Raw genomic sequence first — 19,052 nt, forward strand, 5'->3', positions numbered from 1 at the left:
GGGAGAGAGCAAGGGGAGAGAGCCTTGGAGCGAGCACGGGGAGAGAGCACGAGAAGAGAGGCAGGCGAGAGCCCGGAGCCCTCTCTGGGTGTACGAGTCGCAAATGGCCGCCGCGTGTTGTGCCGCTGCTGCTGCTGCCCGAGCCCGACGCCACAACACGTGACGTCACGTCCGGGTGGGGGAGGGGACGAGCGGAAGTGATGTAACCGGCAACGGGTTCACGGCGACGACGACGGCGGCTCGGGAGGAGCAACTCGCGTGGCGAAGGCGGCGTTTTATAAATCGCGAACCACGTGCGGCGAGGCGGCACGCGTGGCTGTGGATTCGTCGTCGTCGTGAATGATCATTCCCCGACTCGTTTGTAGTCGCCGGTGAGAGTCGTCGCCGTCGCCCTCCTCCCCCCACCGAGGGGTACAACACCTGCCGCAGGCGAGGACGCGCGGGCGAAGGGTTTTGAAGATGAAGAGGAAAGTGGCGGAGGGGGCCCCGACCCTGAGCGAGGTGCGTTTCACGTGTGTGCTGGGTGGGCCCGCTTTTATTTCCCGTAGCTCGCTTTGCCGAGCACAAGGGGACACCCCCCCCCACCCCCGAAATACGCCAATGATTATTTTGAACGTTATGATAGACAAGAGTGTAACAGGTAATGTTTTAGTCACCGAGCAAGTTTATTGTTGTAATAGCTTGGGGAACAGACACGACGATGGTGATGGGTTGAGAGAATTGCAACGTGGAGCAGTGCGGGGAATGAAGCAGAAATGGAAGTGAGGTGAGCTGAAGTGTGGTGAGTGATGGGTGAGCGAGTGAGTTGTGATCTGAAATGGTGGTGGTTGAACGCGGTGTGGCGGATGAGATGGATCCGTTTCTGGTTTGCCGAGTCTTCAACACGGGTCGGGGGACGAATCGGTGAGTGGAGTTCACCGGAACGGTGACCACGCGATGGAAGATCGGGTGCGGCGCGGGGTTTGTGGAGGTTTTTAAACTCCGCTCGGTTCTTCGTCGGAGAAGCCGAGCTCCGGCCTAGAGAGTTGATCTCCCCATCGCGCATCAACAACGGATGCTGCGTTTGGCAAGAAGGTGGTGCACGGGCACTGTTAAAAAAAAATTACACTGCGTGTGGCCTTTAAAGGGGCGGACAAAAAGACAATAGACGACGTTTCGGGCAACGACCCTTTTTCATTGGAAATATACACGGCCACAAGAGAGATGGAGAGTGGGCAATACGAGGAGGCTGCTGCACTTCTGTGCACCATGTGGGGGTCGGGGGGGGTCTCAAAAAAATGAACTATTTCCCCGCATATAACCCGCAGACGCATATACCCCGCAAAAATGGCGTTTTGTGTAAAACAAATTTCAGGAACATTTGTAAAATCACTTACCAGTTTTTTTTAAGTTGTGCATAGTTACCTATTAGTGTTTATTGGAGTTTGTATTACGAATTTATATACCCCGCGGTGGCGAAAAGTTAATTCCATCGCCTGGTATACAGGAGGTCGTGGGTTCGATTCCCACCCTTGATTGACGCCTGCTGCATATTTGTAGTTTGCGGTGTCTGTATTTGGGTGCTATCCATTACCACGTAATGAGCCACTTCGTTGAGCTATCATTTGTGGCCAGGTCGCTTCTGGAAAAGAGCTATGAAGCTCAGTGGGTCTTACCTGGTAAAATACAAAAAGAGGTCAGTTTATAGGTTAGTTGATGTGCACTCGGATACGTATGTACACTCACGCGTCGAGTTCGGACCCATATCTCAGAGAGGGCCCTTGCCTATAAACATCTGGCATTTCAGCAGCATTGGGTCAAGCGAGCCTGACTGCTGATGGGACACTGAATGTTGAAACTGGTCCAGAGTTTTGCTTGCATAGAACCAATGCGGCTGGGATTCTGCACTCCCATGTGGAAGTGTGGCAGATGGGATGTATTTTTTTTTGTTATGCAGAGAGGCAGATAATGTGAAGGAGACACATTGGCTGCTTATTTATCTTCAGCACGTAAATAAATTAATCCATTAACCTGTGTGGTGTCAAACAGAAAAAGGTGAAAGAAGAGATGGTGAAGGAGGAGGATAAGAAGGAGGTGGACAAGGAGGCGGGACGGTTCGTGCGTGCCCCCAAGGACCCCCCCGCACCCTCCAAACCGGTGAAACAAGACCTGTATCGGCCCCCCACTTCGGAGGAACTTAACCACCTGCGGGAAACCCAGCAGCTGTTCCACTCGGGCCTCTTGCGCATGCAGGTGTGTGCTTGCGTGGGCCTTCCCTAGGTCCACTCGGCCTTGAATTACTACTTGGTGCCGTGCGTGTAAACATCGCCACTGGGGAGACAAAGGCGGCCGGGCGTGGTGCTGGCTACGCACCCCCTCATGTGCCGTGCCAGCTTTCATAGGTGCTTGCTAACAGCGCTTGCCCCAAAAGTCGACAGAGGCTGTACGAGGGATATTTGTCTTTTGGTCTGAGTGTGTGCATGCGAGATGCGTGCGAGCGGTTGCTGTATGTGTTTGGGTCTTGCGTGTACTGTTGTTGATGGTAATGTCGTTGTTGTGGTTGTTAATGTTATTGATGTCCTTGTGGATGCCGTTGTGGTTTTGTAGCTGGATGAGCTGCTGGCCGAGGTTCGGTTGCCACAGAAGAAGCGTGAGATGATCGACGCGTTCCTGCACGACCTCAACGGCCTCCTCGATGGAGTGCCCCCCACTCCTCCGCAGTCCGTGCGTATCCCCACACCCACAGACACAACCACACACGCGACTACCGCCAAGCACACGCAACCACCGACAACCACACGCAACCGCATCCCCTGCCGACCACAACCACGCACAAACACAACCACACACACGCATAATCACGATCCCACGCAACCACCACCAAACATATATGGCCAACTACAACTGCACACGACCACCGCCAACCAGACACAACTACCGACAACGGGACTGCCACAATCGCAACCACATCCACTACCAACCGCACGTCATGCCAGCGGTCCTGAACTCAACGCGAACGGTTATCCGTCAGCCGATGCCACTAGCGGCGCTGGCCACTCGCTTAGCTGGCACCCCCAGCGAACCGGTCCGAGAACTCGACTTTCCAAATCATCGGCCGGGTGCCTGGTGGGGGGAGGGGGGGTGGGCAGCAGTATAAGGTCACATGATCCGTCTTATTTACTGTGCTTGCCTCCCGCTCCCCCAGCTGTCTGAGGAGGTGTGCGTGCCGGATCTGGATTCGGGGGATTCGGTGCAAGTACCGTTCCGGCCAGGACCGGGCCCACTGAAGGGCCGCTTCTGCTCGGGTCCGCCGGCGGCAGTGCGTGTGGTGGGGAGCTACCTCCTGGGCACCACCGTGCGGCCTGACGTGGCCGTTGACGTCGCCGTCACCATGCCGACGGTAACCACGCACATGCTGCTCGTGCTGCTGCCGCCTCTGATGATTGTGCTGTCGCTTGGCAACCAGCTCGCCCATATTCTTCTCACACGTTATTATTATTTTTGTTTACTCGCGAAAGCCTTGCAGAGTCTCAGGACTATTTTTCAGGAGGGTCCTGCCAAGTATTTGCACAAGGGCGCGACGATTGCCGCTGTGTGATCTCAATTGGAGGAATTTGCGGTGTAATTTTTCAAGTTTGGGTCTCGACGCCGGCACACGGTGGCCGACTCTCGTGAAAGACGTCGCCACATTAACCAGGGCGGCCACTGGAATCCGCGACCACGAGACTGCTGGCATATGGGAGCTAAGCAGACTCGAGCCTAGAGAGTGCTTGTGGGCGGCATGACTTGATGATGAAGATGTCCTGGCGATGATTCCTCCGCAGGGAAGCCTGCAGCCCAAGGACCACCTGAACCAGCGCTACCTGCACAAGCGCGCACTCTACCTGGCTCACCTGGCCGCTCATTTGGCCGACAAGCCGGGCGTGGGCGACCTACGTTACACGCTGGCGCGCGCCGCACACACCACGCCCGTGCTCGTGGTGCGTCCGCCCGGTGAGTGGGAGGCTGAGCGGCGGTGAGTGAGAGTGCGTACCTGTGTGGGCATGTGTGTGTGCCTTAAATGAGCACCTGGTGCACTGTGTAAACATCAGTACTGGGGAGACAAAGGTGGCTGGGTGTGGTGCTGTCACTCACCCTCTCGTTTGTCGTGTGGGACTTAATAGGTGACCCGAGTTTGATTCACGCTCGTAGCCAACAACGGTGACGATTATCTGAACTGGTTCTGGGCCTCTCCTCGGTTGACTCAGCCGAAAAATATGTGCCGAGCACGGTGTGTAAACATCGCCACTGGGGAGACAAAAGTGGTCAGGCATGGTCCTGGCCACCCACCCCCTCGTGCCGTTCCGGCCTTCAAAGGTGCTCGCTAACAGCACTTGCCCCAGAAGTCTGCTAAGACTATACGGGGGATCTTTGTCGTTGTACGAGTGTGCGGACTTACATGCTGGTGCGTGCTCGTGCGCAGGCAAGGCAGGGAGGCAGTTCTCCGTGCGTCTCCACGTCGTTCCGCCCGATAACTTCTTCCTCCCGAGCCGGTTCCACCCGGCAAGGAACAACGTCCGGCCCGAGTGGTTCGCGGGAAAAGCGCCACGCGAGGGCGGCAGCGACGGCGCGGCAGGTGAGTGGCGGCCCTGGCGGAATCGCAACCAACCACCCCACCACCCACCACACAACCCACCACACCCACCCCACCACCCACCACACCACCCACCACCCACCCCACCACCCACCACACCACCCACCCCACCACCCACCCCACCCACCCCACCACCCACCCCACCACCCACCACACCACCTACCCCACCACCCACCCCACCACCCACCCCACCACCCACCCCACCACCCACCACCCACCACACAACCCACCTCACCCACCCCACCACCCACCACACCACCCACCCCACCACCCACCCCACCCACCCCACCACCCACCCCACCACCCACCCCACCACCCACCCCACCCACCCCACCACCCACCCCACCCACCCCACCCCACCACCCACCACACCACCTACCCCACCCCACCACCCACCCCACCCACCCCACCCCACCCACCCACCCCACCACCCACCCCACCACCCACCACACCACCCACCACACCACCCACCACACCACCCACCCACCCCACCACCCACCACACCACCCTCCCACCCCACCACCCACCACACCACCCACCACACCACCCCACCCACCCCACCACCCACCCCACCACCCACCACACCACCCACCACACCACCCACCCCACCACCCACCCCACCACCCACCCCATGCGGCAGGACGGCTCGACCGGTCCCCGGCGTCCAACGAGCCGACCCCACATCGTCGGCGTTTCACCGTTGTTGCTGCCGTTTAGACGAATCGATGGAAACGTCGCCCGGAGAGCTCGGGCCAGTTGCAAATATGCAAATGAGTGTCCTCCTGACAGCCGCTGCCCGTCGGCTTCCGTGCTGCCGATGACGTCGCAAGATGGAACCAACATCACGCGTTTAGAGATTTGGCTGCGATAAATTTCCACTTGATAACCAACTTCCTTCAGCTATCATTTGTGGCCAGGTCGCGTCTGAAAAAGAGCTGTATAGCTCAGTGGGTCTTCCCTAGTAACAATAAAAATAGTAATAGATTTCCAAAAAATTGTTGATTAAAAATGTTCTCTTTTGTTTGGGGGGAGCAGCCGCTGACTTCCCCTCCCTTCCTCCTTCCGTCTCAGCGGCCGCCCCCCCGACGCCGCACTACAACGCGGCTGTGCTGTCGGACCTGCTCATGGAGCCGCACCTGCACTTCCTGTTTGGGGTGGCGGCCGAGAGCCCCGCGCTCAGGGACGCGGCGGCGCTGCTACGCGTGTGGCTCCGCCAGCGCTCGCTGCACGCGGTGAGATACCGCGCCGCACCACTGCACACCATGACATCGACACCGAAGATCGGCTGTGCCGTGCCACATCACGTGCATGTACTGTGCCGCGTGTGCGACGCCACTTGTGACGTCGTGTGCCGCTGTGCAGGGTCAGGGCGGGTTTGGCGGATTCCTGGCGTCCATGCTGCTGGCGCTGCTGCTGTCGACGCGGCGGCTGAGTCGCGCCCTGAGTAGCTACCAGCTGGTGCGCGGGGCGCTGCACTTCCTGGGTAACTCGCTCTCCTGCACGCTCGCTCGCCCGCCCGCGCACGCCACTCGCGCTTACCGACCTCGCTCACCTCACCGTGTGCTCCGCGTGCAGCCGACACGGACCTGACTCAGGAGGGCGCGAGTTTCGTGCAGGAGCCTCAGGATGGCACGGTGAGTGGCTGCGCCGGCGCGCGTGGCGGGGCGGGTGCTGGCGACGCGCCGTGCCGAGTGGCGGTTACAGGCCGCGTCGCCTGCCGTGCCGGCGTTGTGTGTGCGACCAGCTCGATTCCTGCTCGCGGCCAACGTCGCTGACGAATATCAGAACCAGTCCTGGCCCTGCCCTAGGTCGACTCAACCTTGAATCAGTACCTGGTGCGGTGTAAATATGAGCACTGGGAAGACAAAGGCAGCCGGGTGTGTGTGGCCGTGTGTGTGCAATTGTGTGTGTTGTGGGGAATTAGGGCGAGTGATAATGTCGCGATTAGCTCGCACTGCACTATGATTCCAGCGACCCAAGTTCGATTCTCACTCAGCGTCAACACCAGTGACGATTATCTGAAACGGTCCTGGGCTTCCCCTAGGTCGACTGGGCCTCCAATAAGTACCTGGTGCGATGTGTAAACATCACCACTGGGGAGGCAAAGGTGGCCGGGCGTGGTGCTGGCCACCCACTACCTCGTGTGCCGTGCCGGCCTTCGTAGGCGCTCCCGAACAGCGCTTGCTCCAACAGTCTGTTAAGGCTATACGGGGGATCTTTGTTTTTGTTATGGGCAACTGGGACGACAGCTCTTGGCCCAACAGCGCACCGTTACCGGGGGATCTGTGGCCGTGTGGGTCTCAGTTGAGCGGTGCTTGCCTTGCGTGCCTGTACGCGGGGGAGCGGTGTTGCGGTTTTCACCACACCGCACGAGCAGCTGATCGGGCGTTCACTTCCCCTCCCGACCTCCCACAGCCATCGCTCGCCGATTTCCACGCCGCCTACGATGTGGTGTTCGTTGACCCCACGGGCCACCTCAACCTGTGCGCCGACATGACAGCCGCCACCTTCCACCGCGTGAGTGGGCCCCCTCCCTCCCTCCCTCCTCACCCCACCGTCCACCCCTCACCCCCTCGCTTCTCGACGCTGCTGTGTGACGCCGCCACCGTTGTGGTCCGCCGGTGTAGGTGCAGCGGGAGGCGCGCGCGTCTCTGGCCGTGCTGGATGCTGGGGCCCCAGACGCCTTTGAGCTGCTGTTCATGCGGCGCGTGCCCTTCGCCCGCGCCCACGACCACCTCCTGCAGTGAGACACCAGTTCACTGCACCGCTCCGCACTACACCGCTCCGCACAACACCGCTCCGCGCCGCCAGTACACCCCTGCGAGCCCTTGCCCCGGCGGCCCCTGTGGGCTAACCGGGTTGGCTTTGTCTCCGTGCGTTGCGCTTGCCCTTGCAGCGTGCGTGCCAGCCGCCTGCAGGCCGTGTGCCGCAAGCTGGCGCTGCTGCCCGCACTGCTGGACCGCGGCGGCGACTACGTGGCCACCGCCCTCCCCTCGCTCGCTCGCCTCCTGCAGCGCGGCCTCGGGGCCCGCGCCCTTGCGGTGGCCCACGCGCCCCGCGCATCCCCGGAGGTACGCGCAGTCGCCCACATACGCACGCATGCACAAAGACAAACATTTCCCGTGTAGCCTTACCAGACTGTTGGGGCAAGTGCTGTTAGCGAGCACAACAGGGTGGGTCTGGCAGCACCTTACCCAGCCGTCTTTGTCTCCCTGTTGGCGATGTTTAAACACCGCACCAAGCTACTCATTTGAGGCTGAGTCGAGGAAACAAAGGTGCCTGTGAAAGTGTGGTGCTGCCCACCCCCACCCCCTCGTGCATGGTGAATGGTGGCTCTTGTTGTGGGTGCAATAAGAGGGGAGGAAGAGGTGTGCGAAGGGATGGAGTGTGCCCTGTACGTGTGTTTGTGTCAGTGTTAGAGGGGTGGTAGTGGCAGTGCGATGGTGGTGACTGCGGTTGATACAGCACGGTTTTCACCACCAGTGGGAGATCACAGCCGAGCCTCCCTTGCACCGTGACCTTGGCCCTGTGACCTTTGGCCTCCTGCTGAACTCTGACCTCTACACCGGCGTCCTGGAGCGTGGACCAGCTGCCGACTCCGCACAGGTCTTTGTGCACTTGCACACGCACAGACGCACGCGCACACGCGCACACGCGCACACACGCACACACGCACACACGCACACACACACAAAAGATGCAGGCTGTTGGGCCATGTGCTGTTGGCGAGCGGCGCCTGTGAAGGCCGGGACCACTCCTCACGCTCGAGCCTGCTTGGCCTTGGCCTTTGCTGTACCAACGTTTTGTGTCCTCCCTCAGCATCGTAATTTTTCCTTCAAAATATATCGTGAAGCAGAGGATCATTGCTGCATACAACTGCGTTTTCAAATGTGAATTGTAATTTTCATCCTTACCCAAGTATTGATAGTGACATTTTAATGTGCAATTTTATTGAGGGACTGTGTGTTGTCCTGGTGTGGTCCAGGACTGCGTTTACTGTTTTTCTTCCTTATGCAATTAAAATGTATATCCTTTATCTATTTCATGTATTTATTTTAGTGATTTGTCTACCTTTCCTATACTTTGCACCCCCTATTGTTTTGTATTGTTTGTTGTAACGTTCTGACCCCATGCCCCTTCTGGACATCTGTGAAAAAGAGCTTCATAGCTCATCGGATTTCTCCGTGCTGCAACGAGACCGTGTGAATTTATGGTGACGTGGGCCGCGCCACCCCGCTCCTGACCGCCTTTGTCTCCCCGTCCCCAGGCAGCGGAGTTCCGAGCGTTCTGGGGTGAGAGGTCGGAGTTGCGGCGTTTCCAGGACGGCTCGATCTGCGAGGCAGTCCTCTGGTCATGTGACTCGGTTGCCGAGCGACGGCTCATTCCCGAGCAAATTATCAAGCACCTGCTGCACACGTGAGTCTACCCACCCCCCCCCCCCCCTCACGTGAGCGCTCCACAGTTAAACTAAGCCCCCTGTGTCCTATACCCTTGGCGCGAACCACTGTTTCACGTCTCCCCATGCAAAAAGACAAAGATCCCCCGTGTAGACTTAACAGACTCTTGCGGCAGGTGCCGTTAGCGAGCACCTATGAAGGCTGGGGGGGACGGCACACGAGGGGCTGGGTGGCCAGCACCACACCCGGCCCATTTTGTTTCCCCAGTGCTGATGTGTACACACACCGCATCAGGTACTCTGTTAAGGCTGAGTAGACCCTAGGGGAGGCCCAGGGCCAGGTTCACATATTCGCTGTTAATGATGTTGGCCGCGAGTGGGAATCGAACTCGGGTCGCCAGATTGATAACGTCAGCTCCAACGCTCCACACGCACACACGTGTACGCGCGCAGGCATACGGACGTGCCACCGGAGTGCGTCAGCTACGTTGGCGGGCAGGTGGAGGCGCTGATCCAGGTCCCACACGCGCGCCCCTCCCAGGTGAGCTCACACACTCGCACGCACACACAAAACAAAGATCCCCCGTATAGCCTTAACAGACTCTCGGGGCAAGTGCTCTTAGCGAGCACCTAAATTAAGGCTGGCACACGGAGGGGGTGGGTGGCCAACACCACGTCCGGCTGCCTTTGTCTACCCAATGCCGATGTTTAAAACACCGCACCAGGTACTCATTTAAGTCTGTGTCGACCTCGAGGAGGGTCCAGGACCGGTGAGCGTGAATCAAACTCGGGCAGCCAGGTTCGTAGCGCAGCCCGTTAGCCGCTGCACCACCGCAGCACACGAGCGGAATGCGGAGCATACGCGCACGTACGTAATGCGCAGCTTCACACACACAGCCGTCGCCCCCTGGTCATCTGGGCGGTGCTCTCAGGTGGCGGGGTGGTGGGGATTACGTTGTTCGCCATGCGTCGTGACCATTGTGCTCCTCCCCCCTCTCCTCTTCCCCCCCCCACCCCCATCGCTCACGCCGTCAGCGCCGCACGGGCGAGGAGGAGCTGACGGCGGCGGTGCAGGCATTTGACGAGCTGGGACGCTGGCTGCGCGGTCTGCAGGGGCTGCCGCTCACGGTGACGAGCGTGCAGGGCACGCATCCCGCGCTACGCCACACCGCGGTGAGACGCGCGCGCGACGCGGCACCGCAGAGAGTCCGATGTGCACGCTTGTCCGCGTGCGTCTGCGCGGTTCTGTACGTGTGGTCCGAGGTGCCCGCTCGCGGCACTTGCCCCAGCGGTCTGTTAAAGGCTACGCGTGGGATCTTTGTCTCTGTGCACGCGTGCCCAGGTCATGCCGCCTGTCCCCACGACCGTGGACCCCGGCTACAGCCGCCCTTGGGAGCACGGCCCCGTCCTGACCCCCGACCCCGAGAAGCCGGCCCCCGCCTACGTCCCCGCGCTGACTGGTGCGTGCGTGCGTGTCGCCCCCCCCGCGCGTCTCGGCCCGGGATCCTACCAGGTCCGCTCATCCAGAAATTAATATCCCGACTTCTTTTAACCCGTTGACAATGTCCATGACCGCTGACCCCTGACCTGCAGTGATCTGCCACATGGAGGGGAGCGGCCGATGGCCCAAGGAGCGCGAGGGGATTCGTCGCATCAAGGCCGCCTTCCACATCCGATTGGCCGAGCTGCTGAGCCGGGAGCACCATGTGACCTGCCAGCCAGGCCAATCGCACGTCGACGTCTACAAGGTACGAATGGGGCAGGGTCACGTAAGGGGGGAAGGGGTGGGGGGGGCTTCACCAGATTGTGATTGCCTTGAATTGCTTCCAGAGCGTTCGGTCTAAACGAGAGGCGCTGCATTCGGCGTGGAGGGGCGAATCGCCGTTTCAGCCGCGTATGGCGAATTATATCGGTCTTGGCCCGGTCACGCAACGTCTCGTAGCTGCCGCCGCTCGGCTTAGTGGGGCCTCCTCACCGGCATCGCCTTCCACTAGCGCCGCGTGCCGCGCGAGTTGTGAAAACCTGGGTCCCGCGGTGCGCGCCTTCCGCCGTGTTGACGCCCGTGCCACCCCCGTGCCGCCCCCGTGCCGCCCCCGTGCCGCCCCCGTGCCGCCCCCGTGCTACCCCCGTGCTGCCCCCGAACCCGCCCCCGTGCCGGCGCGCAGGATGGGTTCGTGTTCCGCGTGCGCGTGGCCTACCGGCGCGAGCCCGCCATACTCAAGGAGCAGCGGGCGCCAGACGGCGCGGTGAAGCTCCGCGACACCGAGGAGTCGCTGGCGCTCGAGAGAGAGACGGTGCACCGCCCGCTCCACGCCAGCCACATCGCGGGGTGAGCTCGCGCACCACTGCCACGTCGTGTCACGGCACCGTGCCGCGACACCGTCACGGCGCCACCGCCCTGCTACGCCGTCGCACCGCAGCGGTCATTTCGTCGTGCCCTCGACCCTACAACACCATCTGCGCCAGCTACACCGACCATGCCATACCAGTGGTGCTCGAAGCTGATGGTGCTCCCTAATCCCCCTCTACCGCCTCCCTCCCCGGCTCAGGCTGCAGCAGCAGTACCCAGCATTCAGTGCGGCGTGCCGCCTCACCGCGCGCTGGGTGGCGGCACAGCTACTGAGTGACTACGTGCGCGAGGAGGCGGTGGAGCTGCTGGTGGCGCGCGTCTTCCTCCAGCCCGCGCCCTACAGCACGCCCAGGTGAGTGAGCGCGCACGTGTGTGTGTGTGTGTGTGAGAACGCGCGTGTGCACGTGTGTGTGGGCGCGTGTCTTAAATATAGGGAGCGGTTGTGCAGTGGTTAGTGCATTGCGATCCGAACTCGGCAACCCTAGTTCCATTCCTGCCCATGACCAACGACACTGATAATGAATATTTGAAATGATCATGGGCCTCCCCTTAGTGGGCTGAGGCTTACAGGACCACCTGGTAAAGTGTGTAAAACATCAGCACTGGGGAGACAAAGGTTGCCATATTGGCTTTAATAGGTGCTCACTTGGGATCTAGGGGGATCTGTGTGTGCGCATGGCTTGCCTGAGCTGTTCAGCACAGCAGTTATCTTGCGTGCGCCTCTTATAACGATGATGGTGATGATGATATCGATGATGATAATGGTGATAATGTTGATGACGATGATGAAGCCGGTAACACTGATGACGATGACATTGATGGTGATGACGATAACTATTATGATGATGTTATCGATGATGATGATAACGATCATGATGATAACGATGGTGTTGCACGTGTCGCGTTCAGCTGCCCGCAGGTGGCGTTCCTCCGCGTGCTCGAGCTCATCTCCTCATTCGACTGGGCCAACAGCGCCCTCGTCGTCAACTTTAACAACACCATGAAGGGTAACGAACGGCTACACCGTGGGGCCGATGGCTGCCGCTGTGTGATCACAATTGAGTTATTTGCGGTGTCGATTTTAAAAAAACTGCCGAATTTGGACCGTGACCTCGTCACACGATGGCCTACTACTCTTGCGAATGACGCCACGGGGATCTTTAAAACAAAGTTTTTATTCCAACTCGCCGCAAGCCCGGTAGAAAACGCCGATCACAGAAAGGAGGTGGAACAGAAACTCCGCGCATGGCGACTCGATTTCGGCCCAATGAAGGGGGGAAAACTGGGATCACTGCCCCCACGCAGGTGGGGACCACGTGTGGGGGGGACGTGAAGATTTATATGGGGAGGGGAAAAGGGATAAGGGGGAAGATAACATACTGGGGGAAGGAAAGGGAGGGAGGGAGGAAGGAAGGGGGGAATCGGGGGAGGTAGGGTGGGAAGGAGAAGGAAAAGGGAGGAAGCGGGGGGAAAAATACCTGCAAATAAAATAATATACACGCGACACGTGAACTTCAGCTCAAACATCCCACCGAACAGTGCTCCGCTCCTGCCCGCCACGGGGATCCACTGTCAGTGATCCAGATGGGGCGTAGTCGTATTACTACGGTTAGTACCACACAGCCGCAGCATTTACCAGGGCGGCCGCTGGACTCGAACCGTGAATCTCTGCAGCAAGCGGCAGGGGCGCTCGCGCTAGGCCGTTCCGGCCCGGTCCTCACCTCTGACTTGCGATGACGACGTTGCCGTGACGATGTTCCCTCGACGATGTTCCCTCGTCCCAGAAGCCGACGTGACGGAGGTCGGCACGCGGCTATCGGCGATGCGGGCCCAGCACCCGGTGATGTTCATCGCGACGCCGGACGACCACCACTCGTCTATGTGGACTCGGGGCACCCCCACAGCACAGGTGTGTGCGCTGACCTCTGTGTGCGCTGACCTCTGTGTGTGCTGACCTCTGTGTGTGCTGACCTCTGTGTGCGCTGACCTCTGTGTGCGCTGACCTCTGTGTGCGCTGACCTCTGTGTGCGCTGACCTCTGTGTGCGCTGGCCTCTGTGTGCGCTGGCTTCTGTGTGCGCTGGCCTCTGTGTGCGCTGACCTCTGTGCGCTGACCTCTGTGTGCGCTGACCTCTGTGTGCACTGGCCTCTGTGTGCGCTGACCTCTGTGTGCGCTGACCTCTGTGTGCGCTGACCTCTGTGTGCGCTGGCCTCTGTGTGCGCTGACCTCTGTGTGCGCTGGCCTCTGTGTGCGCTGACCTCTGTGTGCGCTGACCTCTGTGCGCTGGCCTCTGTGCACTGACCTCTGTGTGCGCTGACCTCTGTGTGCGCTGACCTCTGTGTGCGCTGGCCTCTGTGCGCTGACCTCTGTGCGCTGACCTCTGTGCGCTGACCTCTGTGTGCGCTGACCTCTGTGTGCGCTGGCCTCTGTGTGCGCTGACCTCTGTGCACTGACCTCTGTGTACGCTGACCTCTGTGCGCTGGCCTCTGTGCACTGACCTCTGTGTGCGCTGACCTCTGTGTGCGCTGGCCTCTGTGCGCTGACCTCTGTGCGCTGACCTCTGTGCGCTGACCTCTGTGTGCGCTGACCTCTCTGTGCGCTGACCTCTGTGTGCGCTGGCCTCTGTGGGTGCTGACCTCTGTATGGGCCTCCTATAAATAGAACTTTCACAGCGCTGTGAAGAAGGGCCATTGCCCGAAATGTCACCTATTGTATATGTTTTATTTTAATGCCGCCGTGTTATTGACACGGAACGTGTTGAGTTTTATTGTTGTTGGTGCTTGTGATACCACTGCCAATGCAGCCGCACCCAATAATTTTATAAATCTGTTTCATATTGTAACTTTATTTTGTAATTGTGCTCTGGTTGGTCTAAAAAGAATCTACTCGAGCCGACTTACCCTGCTTTATGTTCCTGCAATATTTTTTAATACTCGTGTGATGAAGTTGCTTTTGCTATTTGCTTCATTGCTGCACTTTATTTTGTGTATTTTGGTTTTGTAATTGTGGTGGCCCAGGTAACTGTTCTGATGATGAGGCCGCTGTCCTGGCCCCGTTGAGTTCTCTCCAGGTCACAACAACATCAACATGGAGCAGCAGCTGCCATTCATCACCAATTTACAGGAATTACACCGCAGCGCTTTGTGGCGGGCTTGGTACCCTGTGAATCATGTGCAATGTCGGAAGCTCCGCTGGCAAGAGGTTACGGGACCAGACCCGGGGGTCCATGATTACTCGACGGCTACAGCAGCACAGTTGGTGGGCTGCTGCTGCTGCTGCTGCTGCTGCGACAACGACGACAGTTCCACTGCGAGTGCGATTCATTCCAATTCGCTCGCCCTTGACCCCCGGCGTGCCTGCGCGGGACGGACCCACGGAGACTCGTGAGTGTCGTTGATCTTCTTTGCTCTGGGCCTGATCTCCCCCCACCCCACCCCTCCCATGTCTCCCAGATCCTGCAGCGGCTAATGGCGCTGGCGGCCGAGACGTGCAACGTCCTGGAGCGAGCGATGATGGAGCCAGAACCGAGCAGCGACATCAGAGTAAGAGACCGCGCAAGCTACGTCTCCGAGCACCGGGGTGGTTTGACCGTACTTCGCCACGCTGGCCAGCGCCAGCGTGGTAAAAGGGGTGTGGGCAGGGGGGGGGGGGGGTTTGGGGGGGGTGGCTGACGCTGGTTCAGATATCACTCGCCGCTGACGTTAGCCGTAATGGGGAATTTTGAACCCATGTCGCCAAGTGGATAGTGCCACCACTGGTAACCACGGCGCCACCACTCCCCACAACACCCAAAGACGAAGGTTACCCCCCCTGCATCCACTCAGACTGTTGGGGCGGGAGCTGTCGCCTCAACTCCCCTGAACACAAACTGCCGTTCGCCACGAAGTGGCGGTGACGTTACCGTGCCGTTTGTGCCAGGCTATGTACATTTCAAGGCCACGTGAAGTGTCGAACGCCTGCTGGCTGGAGGCCACGGGACAGACCCAGTTGCCATGGGTTGGCTGACCGAGAGGACTCGCAGCTGCACCACCTTAACACGCACGCACAAGCGGATGGTTGCCCAAATGAATGCACGTATGTGCGCACACACAGGAGGGGGGTGTGAATCGTTAACGCCACTCTCCACTGCTGGACCCCACCGGCTCGTCGCCCCCCTCCTTCTTCCCCCGCTCGGTTGCCGTGACAACAGAAGGTGTTCCGGCCCTCGCTGGAGGTGTTTGACGTGCTGCTGCGCCTGGCTCCGCGCCACCTGCCCCGCGCCGCCCACGCCGTGGACCGCCCCGCCGTCACGCTGCAGCGGGGGGTGCTGCTGCCCGCCAAGCCCGCCAGGGCGGCCAAGGCGGCCCCCACGTCTTGGCAGGCTCAGCACCACCACATGCCGCCCGTGGAGTACGACCCGGCGCGCCTTTTCCTGCAGGAGCTGCAGGTGAGGCCCTGAGCCCGTGACCGCGTCGGTGTCTTTCGGGGCTGGGGAGCCTCTCGGCCCGGTTGAGGGCCGGGAGTGGCAGGGGGGGGGGACGCCCCGACGGTGACGGCGTCTTTCCGGTGGCCGCGGTCGCTGATCGCCGGCGCCGGGTCCCCTCTCCGCAGGACGCGTTTGGGGAGCTGGCGCTGTTCTTCCACGACCCCCACGGCGGTGACGTCATCGGGGTGGTGTGGCGCCCGGACGCCTTCGCTCCGCAGCCCTTCGCGGTAATCGCTCGCTCGCTCGCACTTGCACCGGCTCACATGCTCGCCCTCTTGATAATATGTTCTTCGCTTCGCGCAAACACACCTGCTCACTCGAGATGCTTACCAGCGCACCCGCACCTCCAATTAGCACGTTTGGCTACTTACGGTGCATACATACATACCCGCTTCCCTGTAAACACCCCTTTTCAAGCGTGCCCGGTCACTTGCAACTTCCTCAGGACCTGCAAGGGACACGAACCCAGCTGGAAGCAGGGGGCCCGCGATGGTGACATTTTATGACATTCACGCCCGTCTGCTCACGTGCATCCGTGTCTCCGTGTGTGTGCGCGCGTGTGCGTGTCCCGTGCGTCCGGCGTGTGCGTGTCCCGTGCGTCCGGCGTGCGCGTGTCCGGCGTGTCTTCTTCCAGACATCCCACGTGGCGGCCCGCCGGCCGCACGGCCAGAACAGCGTCGCAGGCGGCGAGCGGAAGGCCGCCGCCGCGGCCACAGCGCTCGTGCCCAACGTCCCCGCGGTGCTGGGCGACATGGCCGTGCTGGGGCAGGGCCTCGTGCTCAAGGTGGAGCCGCGCACGGAGCGCTGGGGCCACATCGAGTGACAGTGGCGGGCGGCACAGACGCGGTGGCGAATGGCATCGGCGGGGGTTTCACTCACGGTTGAATTTTCAGCATCCGGAACATCACGTCCAGTATATTCCCCTAACTATGCCTGTGGTGGCTGCGAGTCATGTGCCACCTACTCCAGTCTATACCAGCGACCCGGAAAATATTCAGTGAGAGATTAAACCCAGGTTTGACTCCCATATCTGCCCAGCGCTCTCTGAGAGGCATTGCCACAGTGCATTAAAACCACCCACGATCAGTCCACTGCTGGATGAAGGCCAAGCCACCGATTCTCTCGGAGTCTTGTGATGAGCGGATTTTATTGTTCCATCTCTGCAGAGGGAATCCTATCTGGCACATTCCATCCATTGACTCAATGCCCTACAAGGCGTTTAACGGGCCTGTGATGTCGTTTGTAAGAGGGAAGCCATTGTGTCATTGACCTAACGACTGCAGGTCGCTATTTCTTGTACAAGATAACAAAAAAGATATATAACCGTGATTGCGTGGCTCCGTTTGTATCTGTGGAGGGAGATGGACGGATCTGCTGCCTGGGCTTTCGCCCGGTTAAATAAAGGCTATTCTATTCGATTGAGAACGGAGTCAATTCCTCGCATCGCTGCCCTATGGTCTTCACTTGCGCCACACATTCTGCTGCGACAGGAAACACCGCTTCTGTGCGAGGCGGCGCCGGAGCCGGTCGGTAGCCCAAATCCCAACCCTACCACAACGCGTTTCTGTTCCACATTTCCCCACACGTGGTGGTTATGTCGCTACCTGGGCTGCCGTCAGCTGCGACCTGCAGCTGACGGCAGCCGTGTACCTTGGCTTGGCCATTGTGGCTTCAGGCAGCCATGGTTTTTGGGTTCCCTATTTCTTTGAGTACACCATGTGTTTATCCCTCCCCCCCATCTCTTTATGTAGCTGATTTCTGGGTACACCGTGTGTTTAGGTTCCACATCTCTGTGTGTACCATGTGTTTGTATCCCCCCATCTCTGTGTGTACCATGTGTTTGTATCCCCCCCATCTCTCTGTGTGCACCATGTGTTTAGGTTCCACATCTCTGTGTGCACCATGTGTTTGTATCCCCCCATCTCTGTGTGTACCATGTGTTTGTATCCCCCATCTCTGTGTGTGCACCATGTGTTTGTATCCCCCCATCTCTGTGTGTACCATGTGTTTGTATCCCCCATCTCTGTGTGCACCATGTGTTTGTATCCCACATCTCTGTGTGTGCACCATGTGTTTGTATCCCCCATCTCTGTGTGCACCATGTGTTTGTATCCCCCATCTCTGTGTGCACCATGTGTTTGTATCCCCCATCTCTGTGTACACCATGTGTTTGTATGCCCATCTCTGTGTGTGCACCATGTGTTTGTATCCCCCATCTCTGTGTGTGCACCATGTGTTTAGGTTCCACATCTCTGTGTGCACCATGTGTTTGTATCCCCCATGTCTGTGTGCACCATGTGTTTGTATCCCCCATCTCTGTGTGCACCATGTGTTTGTATCCCCCATCTCTGTGTGCACCATGTGTTTGTATCCCCCATCTCTGTGTGTGCACCATGTGTTTGTATCCCCCCCATCTCTGTGTGCACCATGTGTTTGTATCCCCCATGTCTGTGTGCACCATGTGTTTGTATCCCCCCCATCTCTGTGTGTGCACCATGTGTTTGTATCCCCACATCTCTCTGTGTGTGCACCATGTGTTTGTATCCCCCCCATGTCTGTGTGTACCATGTGTTTGTATCCCCACATCTCTGTGTGTGTGCACCATGTGTTTGTATCCCCCCCATCTCTGTGTGCACCATGTGTTTGTATCCCCCATGTCTGTGTGCACCATGTGTTTGTATCCCCCCCATCTCTGTGTGTGCACCATGTGTTTGTATCCCCACATCTCTCTGTGTGTGCACCATGTGTTTGTATCCCCACATCTCTCTGTGTGTGCACCATGTGTTTGTATCCCCCCCATGTCTGTGTGCACCATGTGTTTGTATCCCCACATCTCTCTGTGTGTGCACCATGTGTTTGTATCCCCCCCATGTCTGTGTGCACCATGTGTTTGTATCCCCCATCTCTGTGTGTACCATGTGTTTGTATCCCCCATCTCTGTGTGTACCATGTGTTTGTATCCCCCATCTCTGTGTGCACCATGTGTTTGTATCCCCCATCTCTGTGTGCACCATGTGTTTGTATCCCCCATCTCTGTGTGTACCATGTGTTTGTATCCCCCATGTTTTTGGGTGCACCATGTGTTTGTATCCCCCATCTCTGTGTGCACCATGTGTTTGTATCCCCCATCTCTGTGTACACCATGTGTTTGTATCCCCCATCTCTGTGTGTGTGCACCATGTGTTTGTATCCCCCCCCATGTCTGTGTGCACCATGTGTTTGTATCCCCC

General features: G+C 59.0%; 1 protein-coding gene across 3 annotated transcripts; it reads left to right on the forward strand.

Annotated features, from left to right (window-relative positions):
* Nucleotides 1-361: 361 nt before the first annotated feature.
* NOL6 (nucleolar protein 6) lies at nucleotides 362-17,238 on the forward strand. 3 transcript variants are annotated; one of them, XM_032953655.2, is made up of 26 exons: nucleotides 362-501; nucleotides 2,029-2,232; nucleotides 2,587-2,703; nucleotides 3,185-3,379; nucleotides 3,804-3,972; nucleotides 4,442-4,594; nucleotides 5,648-5,844; nucleotides 5,975-6,095; nucleotides 6,188-6,246; nucleotides 7,028-7,129; nucleotides 7,240-7,355; nucleotides 7,509-7,683; nucleotides 8,096-8,218; nucleotides 8,880-9,028; nucleotides 9,462-9,549; nucleotides 10,044-10,181; nucleotides 10,351-10,468; nucleotides 10,602-10,756; nucleotides 11,174-11,337; nucleotides 11,558-11,710; nucleotides 12,268-12,365; nucleotides 13,143-13,267; nucleotides 14,810-14,899; nucleotides 15,547-15,783; nucleotides 15,948-16,049; nucleotides 16,457-17,238. In XM_032953655.2, the coding sequence occupies exons 1-26, from the start codon at nucleotides 460-462 to the stop codon at nucleotides 16,643-16,645; spliced, it is 3,579 nt and encodes a 1,192-aa protein (XP_032809546.2). In that variant the 5' UTR covers nucleotides 362-459; the 3' UTR covers nucleotides 16,646-17,238. The 3 variants fall into 3 exon arrangements, with proteins under 3 accessions (XP_032809546.2, XP_032809547.2, XP_032809548.2); XM_032953656.2 differs by having other exon boundaries at nucleotides 5,684-5,844; XM_032953657.2 differs by lacking the exon at nucleotides 362-501 and adding an exon at nucleotides 585-766.
* The last annotated feature ends 1,814 nt before the right edge of the window (nucleotides 17,239-19,052 follow it).

The sequence above is a fragment of the Petromyzon marinus genome, chromosome 13 (assembly GCF_048934315.1).
Source record: "Petromyzon marinus isolate PM22_M1 ecotype Great Lakes invasive population chromosome 13, UKy_Petmar_22M1.pri1.0, whole genome shotgun sequence".
Classification (NCBI taxonomy): domain Eukaryota; kingdom Metazoa; phylum Chordata; class Hyperoartia; order Petromyzontiformes; family Petromyzontidae; genus Petromyzon; species Petromyzon marinus.